At 38.2% G+C, this 11,042-nt stretch overlaps 1 protein-coding gene across 2 annotated transcripts in view; it reads left to right on the top strand.

Moving 5' to 3' along the window:
- The window catches only part of Ccny (cyclin Y), a 197,593-nt gene that overhangs the window by 147,313 nt on the left and 39,238 nt on the right, over window positions 1-11,042 (top strand). For both annotated transcript variants that reach the window (XM_048809068.1, XM_015483421.2), the window contains exon 4: window positions 7,164-7,264. In XM_048809068.1, the coding sequence (XP_048665025.1) occupies window positions 7,164-7,264 (101 nt within the window). The remainder of the gene's footprint in view (window positions 1-7,163; window positions 7,265-11,042) is intronic.

Raw genomic sequence — 11,042 nt, 5'->3', positions numbered from 1 at the left:
AGACTGTTAAGAAACCATGAGCAGAACATCCAAGAAATATGGGATAACATTAAGAGACCAAACTTAAGAGTCATTGAGATACAGGAAGGTACAGAGCTCCAAACCAAAGGAATGAGCAGTCTATTCAACAATTATATATATATATAAACAATTTCTTTAACCATTCATTTGTTGAAGGGCATCTAGGTTGGTTTCATAGTTTAGCCATTGTGAATTGAGCTGACATTAATGTGGCTGTGTCACTGTAGTATGCTTGATTTTTAAGTCCTTTGGGCATATACCGAGGAGAGTGGGATAACTGGGTCAAATGGTGGTTCCATTCCACGTTTTCTGATGAGTCTCTATACTGCTTTCCAGAGTGGTTGCATCAATCTGCAGTCCCACTAGCAATGTATAAGTGAATCTTTTTTTCCCACATCCTCACCAACATTTATTGTTGATTTTATTCTTTAAAAAATTTTTTTTAAAAATTTGTTCTAATTAGTTATACACGATAGCAGGATGTTGCTTTTATTCTTGATAATTGCCATTCTGACTGGAGTGAGATGGAATCCCAGTGTAGGGTTTTTTAAAATTTTTTTTTATTAGCTGTTGATGGATCTTTACTTTATTTGTTTGTTTATATGCAGTGCTGAGAATCGAACCCAGTGCCTAACACATGCTAGACTAACGCTCTACCACTGAATCACAACCCCAGCCCCTCAGTGTAGTTTTGATTTGCATTTCTCTAATTGCTAGAGATGTTGAATGTTTTTCGATTGTATTTATTTTTTCTGTGATCAATTGTATTTCTTCTTCTTTGAAGTGTCTGTTCAGTTCCTGTGACCATTTATTGATTTTTTTTTTTTTTTGGTGTTAGGTTTTTTGAGTTTTTTATATATCCTGGAGATTAATGTGGTACTTTAAATTTCTAATTCCAGGGTCCCATAAGGTTTTTTCTTATCTTTTGGTCTTTTGATTTTTTTTTTCTTTTTTGAAAAACTTATCAGCTTTAATGATATATAAAATCCACCCTTTTAAAGTATACAATTCAGTGATTATGGTATAATCATAGTTATCACCATATCCAATTTTAGAAATATTATCATTTGAAAAAGAAATCTTGTACCCGTTAACAGTCATTCCTTGTTCCTCTCCTTTTAGACCCTGGTGATCACTTTCTGTCTGTGTGGATATTTTATATAAATGTAATCATATAATCACATAAGTTTAATATAAGTGTAATCACATAATATGTGGCCTTTAGTGACTGGCTTCTTACATACATAGTATCTTCAAGGTTCATCCATGTATTTTTTATATTTTAGGCACATCTATCTCATTTTTGAGTCTTTCTACAAAGTAAATTTTAAGACCAGTGACTTTTTTTAAGACCTCTGATTTGATAAACATCTACCCTTTCTTACCCCAACATTAAGGATTAACCTTATTTCTCATCCCACCCTGGCCTGAAAACCATAACTTAAAATACATGTGACCATTGCATTCAGAAATTGATGAGATAGTAGACGATGTTATTTTGATGAACCTCTTCCATGGCTGCAGAAGCACTGAGGCAGCAACAGACTTTGAGGGGAAGCTTCCTGAGGGACCGGGCAGCTGGGAGCTGTTGCCTGCAGCCTCAGTGCCATCACGAACCCTCTGCCTCTTATCCTGCCAGTCCTTGACGACTGTATTTCTGGATTCTACCTCGTAGCCAGAACTATGATGAGAAAAATTACTTCTCATTCTAGAAGTAATGCATGTTATGCTTGGAGCCGTCATGAAGCCGAGACTTGACTTGGGATTGAAGTAAATTATGAGTGTAATTACTCTGTAGTTTCCTCATGCTTGACTCACAGTAGAACAGAGTTCTGTCTCAGGATGGCATTTTCTCAATTTTTAGTTTAGTTTTCCTCTTTCCTTAGCTCCATGGCTCAGTGTTTTTGTTTTTGTTGTTTTATTTTATGCCTTTCCTTGCTGTTAAAAAACGATCTTGCTAAAAGCTGCTTATTCCTTTTCTTACTTTCCATGGAATATTAGTTTACTAACATCTTGAGGTCAAGGATATGAGTTTCTTTTTCTATTTTTTTTTCCTTTTTTGTGACTGTGTGGCACTTGGTGGTATAGGAGAATGATGAGGAGCCTTCCTCTGCTCACCCAGAGGCTTCCACAGGGTGCACATTCTCCTGACTCTAAGTGCTTCTGCCCTTTCTGATAAGTGGGTTTGTGTAGGCTTCACAATGCCAGACTGTCCTCAAGTTCAGTTCTACCCCACAATAGCTATGTGAATGAGAAAGAGAGACTCTTGTAAAATGAGGGAAAGACACGTCCCTTTTTTGGTTCCATGGAGACTGTACATTGAGTGTTCAGTAGGTGGCAGAAGGTGAGCGAAGCAGCCTCTTCCTCCACTTCTCCTGTGCTCTGCCTATGATGTTCTGCACCTTTAGCCCTTAAGTTAGTTCTTAATAAAAGAACTCTAGTGCAGATTTCATTTGTGCTCCAAAGAAGCTGCAGATAGAATCCTGTGTCTTCTATGAAGCTCATAAATTGCTTCCTTACAATTAGGATTAAACAAAAAAAGTTATGGAATTTTCGTTTTTAGAGATTTCACTAATAGCGCTTCCAAAAAAAAAAAAATTCACCACTTTTCATTTTTCTTTTTAGCATTGCTTGGGATGGAACTCAGTACCTTGCACATTCTAGGCAAGTGTCCTACCACTGAGCTACATCCCTAGCCCTTCCAATTGCTTTCCTCTAATAATATTACCTCATTTTTTGATGCTTAATTTTTATTTGGTCTTCTCAAGCTCTAAGAAGTTGGGTCATTTCATTCATTTACCGAAACTGGCACGTTAAAACACAGACTCTTTTGAGTGTTACTCAGTGGCCTAACCTTGTTTATTGAGCACTGTATGTGCTGAGCATTTTATAAGTACTATCCTGTGTAGTCTTCACAGCATCATAGTAAGGGGTAGGTTCTGATTTCTGTTATTTCACAAATGAGGACACTGACGAGGTTAAGCCTAAGGGGACCTTGTATTCTGTTTCCCAAGCAAGGATACTTGAATGTGAAAGGGTGTGCTATTACTTTCTGTTCTAGGAAGACAGGGTAAACTAGGATGAACCCCAGCAAGCCAGAACATATATGAGTTCTGCTTGAGTAACTTGCCCAATTCACATGGCTAATCAGTGACAGAACTAAACCTAGGTACTAGGCCCTCTGACTCCAGCCCTATGCTTGCCCAGCCTGTATATGGGGTCTTACCACATTACCTTTGGCTCCTTGGTTCTGCCAGCCACTGTTGCACTTCAGTGTGCCTGAGCATGTCAGCATTTCACAGCCCAACGGCACAGGCCTTTTCAGTGAACTCCTATGTACCAGCTGTTTGACACACTCACACTTTCTGCTGTGTTGTGGCTGCTGTAACCACGCTGTCATCACCACCTCACAGAGGACCCTGCTGCCATCATGGAAGCAGACTTGCTGGGTTGGTGGCAGGAGTATGAGCACATCAGTCCCAGGGATGGATCTTTTCCTCAATTGCTGATTTAAGGAAGCTATCCACTTTGTACCTCCAAGACCATTAGAGTCTAGGCCGTAGGCAGAACATACATGAATGGGCAGAAAATGACAGTGGAATGTGATCAGTGCTGTGGAGGGCAAGCCAGGGCGCACACAGAACACACAGGAGGGACCCACAGCCCAGATGGGTCCTGTGGTGGAACACATCTTGGGGAAGGACTGAGTTCTGAAGGATGAGTGAGGTCAGGGAAGGACAAAGACATTTGGGGGTATGGTATGGAAAGTTTTGGAGAGCACAGACTCGTGAAGAACTACAGTTAGGAAGGAGTGAGGTGAATGAAGCTTTGAGCTCAGGTGTCTTAGATTTGATCTTAGAAATGTTACCTCATTTCTTTGACCTCCTTTGACTGTCTGTAGAATGGGAATTCTATGTGCTGTGCAGGGTATGTTTATATGCTGTAAATAAATTGATGTAAAGCAACCCAGAACACTGATGGCTCATATTTTTCTAATTTTATTTGGGCAACTAAATATATAGTCCAACAGTTTTTATGTATTAGGGGATCTTGATGTAAATAATAAAACTATTTTGTATTAGAGACATTATGTAAATAAGTAGGCTAAAAAATCTTGTTTCAGTGTTGCTCTAAAATTCTATTATTCAACATATTCATAATTTAAGTTGTAAAATATACATTATTTCAAATACATAAACTTTTTAATTTCTTTAGAAAGATCCATAATTGGTCTTCTCACAGACTGTTTCCTGTTCCCCTTCTAAGTGGAGGTTATGTTTGTCTCTGTGATATTTTTCTCTCATTAAGATGATTGTCCTTCTTGGGGAAATCTCTGTATCTATAGATCTATAGACATCTCTGTATTGGTATGCCCATTCTTTTCTGATAAAACATTGTCTTGGGAATTTTTTTTATATTCTAACACATGATTACATTAGTCATAAAAACATTACCATCACTCTTTTTGACATGACTAACACATTTTTTCATACTTATTAAGTGCAGATGTAATATCTATAACCTATGTTGCAGCCCTGCTCTGAGTATATACAAATATTAGCTCAGGTGCTCCTCATAATGACCCCTCACGGTAATAGAAGGGGCTATTATTTTTCTCTTTCTTCTACAGGTAAGGAAACTTAGGTGCAGAGAGGGGAGGCTAAGTAGCTTGCCCAGTTCACACAGGTAGTTACAGTGGGTTAGATTCGCACAAAAGAGTTGTGGCTTTAGCACCTTCCGTGCTGTGCTTTTCTCTGGTGATCTTAGTGCTGTTTTTTTGTTTTGTTTTGTTTTGTTTTTTTAATTGTTTTTGTTGTTGTTGTTTGTTTCTACTAGCGAAGATTAGAAAATCAGTGGGAGGGTCTTAGTGTGTTTCACATATACGTACAAGCATACCGATTTTTCAGTATCGTGGGACATCTGAGTTAATAAAATATTTTGACTAAACCTAGCACTAGCCAGCACACTGTGCTAATTTAAAAAGTTTAACAACTACAGTACACCTGGTGAACATATAATGCTTCCTTGTTGCATTGTAGAGTTTCAAAGCTGTGTGCATGATGAGGCACCCTGAAAACCAGAAAACTTTATAACTTAACCCTTATGGTTTTATTAAATTTAGAAACTGTTACATAGTTTGAAAACTGAGTTGGTGTCTCCTTAGAAAATAAAGGCTTTGCTATGTTAGCCCTTTTTTTGGGATGCAGAAACTGAACAACTGGGTGATTCTGAGGCCAGGAACTGGGCGGGTTCCTTGGTGTGACTGGTTTGAGTTAACCCTCTGACCCTTAGGACTGTGCATGTAGAGGGGTGTTTCTGCCCCTTAGGTCACATGTTGATTTCTTAGATTATGAGGATGCAGACTGTGCTCACCCAAGTGAATCACTTATTTCTTCTGACTTCATGGCTTATGTCTTCTTAGGGAAGCTGGTTGTTCTTTGAAGTTCCATCACATTTTAATGTTAAAGGAATTTGTATCAGAGGAAATAGTTGAAACCTCACAAGAAATGAAAGTATAAAATACTGTCTTTTTGCTTCATCGTTGGGATTATTAAAATTATCCCATATTTCTACAAATTCATTAACAAACACATCAATTAATAACTGGATTTTTGTGTCAAACATTGTATCTATGGGGATTATTGTTTGTAGTAAATTTTGTTTCTGTGGAGAAATTTTCCTAAGATTTTTAAAGCTTGCCACCCATTTTAACAGCTTTTGTTAGAATTTGATTTTTTTTCTTATGTAATTGCATCAAGAAATTAAAGCAAGAAGAATTGTATTAATTCTTTAGAATTGTCTTAATGAGAATGTTGTGATTAATTTGATAGATATGAAAGATGTCATGTTAAAATTAACATTTAAAGTCATAATTTGAACTGTCTATACTCTCTTCATGCCCTTTCATTATGTATAAAAGTGCAAGCTTAAGCGGGAAGCTGAGAATAAGCCTGATCTTTTCCATTTCCTGACTCTGGTTATTTCCTTCTGACCTGTGTTAAAACCAGTGTTCACAGGGTTATAATGCATCAGTAATGCAGTGCCCTCTAGCTGTATTTTAAGGAACTGGATATACAAAATAGTAACTATCATTGATTATTTAGTTTTGAGAGGAAATTATAATATTGTTCATGTATTTTTCAGGCTGCTGCACATTTTCATAATTTTATTAACAGAGAAAACCTATTAAATAGGAAGTAAATGGCAATGTCAAAGTATTTTGGCATTTGGAACCAGGGCATTTGGTCTTTAATTGATCTTAAGATTTTCTTTACTAAATTCATGAACTGAGGGTTTTGCTGGAGGTAGGCAAGCCAGGCAGGCGATTTTATGACTCCTGAGGATACTTGACAACATCAATATAGAATCAGGCAAGAGGAAATTGTTTGCATGATTCTTTCTCATCAAGAATAGATGTCTACTAATTGTACTTCCCAAATTGTTATCCAAAGTCCACTTAGCATTCAAGTAGGTGCAATCAATAAACAGTTTTAAAAATTGTTTTCTGTATCATTACTATTCAGAAGTAGTTCTCCATTCTAAAATTCTCTGCAGAACTCAAAACTTGTACATTTGTGAAAGAACCACTTTTTACTATCTACAGGTTATAAGCTGGTTGTATTTCCAAAGTTTCAAATAATTTCCTCCTTCAAAATGCATTTTGTTCCTATCAAAGATATACATTTCTTTGTAACTTGCTAAAATTTAAGTGGATTAGCAAGGAAATTCTAAATCAACCTTGACTGCATTTCCTTGGCTCATAAGTCAACTATACCCCAACAGTGGATTCTCGTCTTGATCTTAGTGCATAAAATAAGTTGCCACCTCAGTTATGGGCTTTCATTAACATAGTAAGCAGTGTATTCCATGTTTTACTCAGGCCCCAAGGCAGATGATTTTATGGACTCTGAAAGGTACTCTTTGATTGCAAAGGTTTACTGTTCTCCCATGAAAGTTTGGGGCTAGGAATGGTGTTGGAGACTTATTTATAATCAAATTTTTTTGTTCTGTTTTTGGTGGTAACATTTCTCACTAAGACATTCTTTCTCTGTGTTCTGATCTCATTTAATAGGGGGCGATATTCCTTGGAAGAATTTATAGCTCTCTGTAATTATCTTTGTCTTGTTGCTGTTGTTTTCTAGCATCCTCCTGGACAAATTACAAGGAAATACAGCTCCTGCTCTACTATTTTCCTAGATGATAGCACAGTCAGTCAACCAAACCTCAAGTATACAATTAAATGGTGGGTATACAGATTTTTGCCTAACTGAATGCCTTTCTATTTCTTAATTTGATGGCTAAGCTGGTTGGTTATGGGATCTGGAGTAATGAGATTGGCTGGGGAGGAGAAGCTAATTTACTATTTATATCAAAGGTTAACATTTTAAATTATTTTAAACGTACATAACCTAGTATATATTTTTTAATTTTTGTGTATACTTTTTACCCTTTCATTTTGATTGACGCTATCCTGGCATATCTTTGCTAATATTTTACCTTCTAACTAAAACATGGCTCCTGTAGTCCCAATTTAAAATCAAGGCTGTAGTAGGAAGCCCACCTGGTACAATGAGAATGTACTTGGCCAGAGCTGGGAGATCTGACTTTCGCTAAGAGAAAGGATTTGAGTAGAATCTTTCTGTGTGTGTGTGTGTGTGTGTGTGTGTGTGTGTGTGTGTGTTGTGGTGCTGGGGATCGAACCCAGGGCCTTTTGCATATGAGCCAAGCACTCTACCAGCTGAGCTATATTCCCAGTCCTCTGTGGGTTTTTTTTAGTTTATTATTTTGAATGGAGTTTAAGAGGGAGAAAGTAGAGTCTTTGGGTCTCATCCTTTCCCTTTGGAAGCTTTGGTTTTCTCATTAAGAACCAGGGGAATACTGGTCTTTGCTATAAGATCTCCACCTTATTGAGCATTGTGAGAACAACCACCTTTAGCAGGTACCGCAGATAACTTGATGTCTGTACTCAGCAGCCCAACTGTGAAAAATCTGGGATATTTTCTCTCTACTTGTTTAAGAAAGTATGCATTTAACAACAATTCATGTTAGCATATGGAGTAAGTGTTGCAGTTTCTAAATACGAAGGGTGCTATTTCCATGACCACATTTTCAGATTTAGAAGCCCTATTCTGAATGGGACCACACGTGCAATCACAGCTTCTGTTAGACAGTGAAGATTGTAAGCATCTTCCATGGACAGAGTCCAGTCCGGGTGGGAGGTGGAAGACAAGACCACTGAGTGAAGGTGCCTGATTATATGTAGAGTTCCCTTCTCTCCTATAGGATTGTATGCATCCAAGATGTAAATGGAAATGTAGCCTCTTCCCTCATTGCCCCAGCATTTAGAATCATGGTAAATGGTTTTTACTCCTTAGCACCTTGGTCGTAACCAGAACAAGTGAGAGATGGTGATTTTGCCAGAAGGATTCTGGGCATAAACCCAAACAGTTAGCACTTGAAGCTGGAAAGAGACGTATTCTAGCTATGCAGTGAAGCTATCTGTGTGACCTTGCACACAGAAGGTAGAGCCCTCATTACCCTTGAGCAGAAGCTTACTACTGGGAAATGAATAGTATAGTACCTCTTGGAGGTATTTTCTAGATTAAATGATTAGGACTTGGGAGAGAGAAGTGGGAAGTCCTGAAAATCTGTGTACCATTTGGCTCTGGGCTCCTGCTTAAGCTCTGAAGAGTCCAGAATGAAAGCTGCCCACCTTCCTGTAATACTGAGATCCTTTTCCCAGGAAGTGAGGCAGAGTAGAGGAGAATGGTGGTCAGTGGGAGCTCTTGAGATTGTTAAGTAAATCTGACTCAATTCTCAACATGGACACTTGGGAACCTGGTGGGAAAACTGGGTGACAATTTATATTTCAGTCCTCAGGTATGGAAAGTGCAAGCACCTAAGTTACAAAAGTGTGTAAATGAGTCACTAGTTCCAGCTTTGGCAGCACTGGGAGCTTAAGAAGCACACTGACATTTGATGTCCTTCCATGTGTCCTGTACATATCCCGGAGTCTGGAGTGTGGCCTGGGTATCTAGACTTTTCATCCTCCCACGAAGATTATAATAGGCAGCGAAGGTTGAGGACTCCTGATGTGTAAGAGATCCGTTGCCCTCCCCTCACCCACCAACATTAACTGCAGGTTAATGAATAGAGGGAAAAGAAACTGAAAGCAAGAACAGTTAGGAGTAGGTGACTGGAGACAAGGGCTCTGTAGAAACGGTGACTTCCCTGACTCAAAAGACATCTCTGCACCTCCAAAACTTGAAATTCCTTTAGTCAGTAGTTCAGTTTCTCTAAAAAGCATCCTTAAAATATATGTTTGGGATCAGAGTAGGTGAGCCCTTACTGAAGTGGTGCCATCAGAATTATTCTGGCAAAACCACCATCTCTCACTTGTTTTGTTTATGGCTAAGGAGCTGAAGAGTAAAAAACATAAACAGGTGTTAGTAGATCTGGCTGAATTCTCCAGCCAAGTCCTTTGATACTGTACAAAGAAGGGGACACACTGAAGGGAGAGGATCTGAATGCCAACCCAATCTACAGTTTTGCTTAAAACTTATTCTATACTTCTCAAATAAAAAACTCTTATTTTCCGTTCTCTGCCTTCCTAAATTCAAGACCCTCTTACTCCCTGTCTTTGACATTAAAATTGATAACAAAGTCATTAATACTGTAGTTCATTCTGACTGTGGTCATCAGTATGCTGAACTTGCATCCCACACCAATTATGACCTTGTTTCTGTGAGAGTATGCTCTTAGTTCCAAACCTTTGGTTCATTCACTGATGTTTGGAAGACAAACCATCTGTAAATTGGGGATTGGAAAAATTAACAATTTACATACTTTAATAAGGCTCAGGTTGGAGAGTTGAGGGTGGTATAACCATCATAAAGTATAAAAAGTTTGGGCACTCAAACAATCTCATTATTTTTGTAGGCATAATTTCTTATTTTGAGAACTTGATTTGCCCGTCTTTGCCCTAAATACCAACAGCTGTGGTATGAATTTAAAGTTTGCCAACTACACTCCATGCTTCCACAGCCAACTCTTCTGCACCAAATTTTGTAACAGTTATAGGCATTATGATCAAAGAAGAGTATAGGGTGGTAGAGAGCCCCATTTACACAACTAGCCAAGTTGTCTGTGGCCTTTAGCCTCTGGGGGTTAAAGAATAGATAATTACCTGCCACCTTCATCTCCACTGTAATCCCTTCTGTGCTAATAGAACCTACAACTTCTTGATTAAAGAGGTCTTGGGAATGCCATATTGTTTGCTGATAACTTAGCTCTAGGAAAGAAATAAGGCAGGGCAATGCCAACAATCACAAATCTGTTTTATTTTCTTGGAATGAAAATAGCATTTCTTCCTTTCTATATGGCAAAAGGAGCTGAGCAAAACCTTTAGTCTAAATGTACTTTTGTTTCCCAGGTTGGCTCCAGGCCATTCTAGTGAAATCTCACCATTTTCTGAGGCTGTGGCAGAACTGACCAGGCTGTTGAAGCTGGTCATTTGGAATGAAGCCTATAGTCTTGAGACTGACCTGGTTGTCCACTGGCTGCCCTTTTTCCCAGCAATTGCATCATTTAGAAAGACCAGCTAAACTGGTCTGTAGGGCTATACTATGCGTGAATCCTCTGCACAGTGTCCTCACTTTCCAAGATATAACCTTGAATGGAAATTGGCCTACAGAACAGCTCTTTCCTCAGGATATGTTAGGCCTTAATAATGCCCAGTCTTATCTTTGGAGATGACCTAAGGAGTTTATTTGGAGTCCTGACATAAGGAGTTTCACCATTCTGCACAAACCAGAGACCTTTTGATAAGGGAAGAATGATAATAAAAACTTTTCATTTTATGAATTTATATTTGAGATAATGCTTTTAATATGTTTTGTTTTATTTCATTTCATTTGATCATAATAACAATTCTGTAATGTGGGTTGTATTGTCCTAATTTTTATAGGTGAGGAAATGAAAGCCTGGAGAAGTAAATTAGCCCTTGGGTTTTGAACCCAAGT

Source organism: Marmota marmota, unplaced genomic scaffold, assembly GCF_001458135.2.
Source record: "Marmota marmota marmota unplaced genomic scaffold, marMar, whole genome shotgun sequence".
NCBI classification, from domain to species: domain Eukaryota; kingdom Metazoa; phylum Chordata; class Mammalia; order Rodentia; family Sciuridae; genus Marmota; species Marmota marmota.
This window is presented reverse-complemented; position numbering and strand designations above follow the sequence as displayed.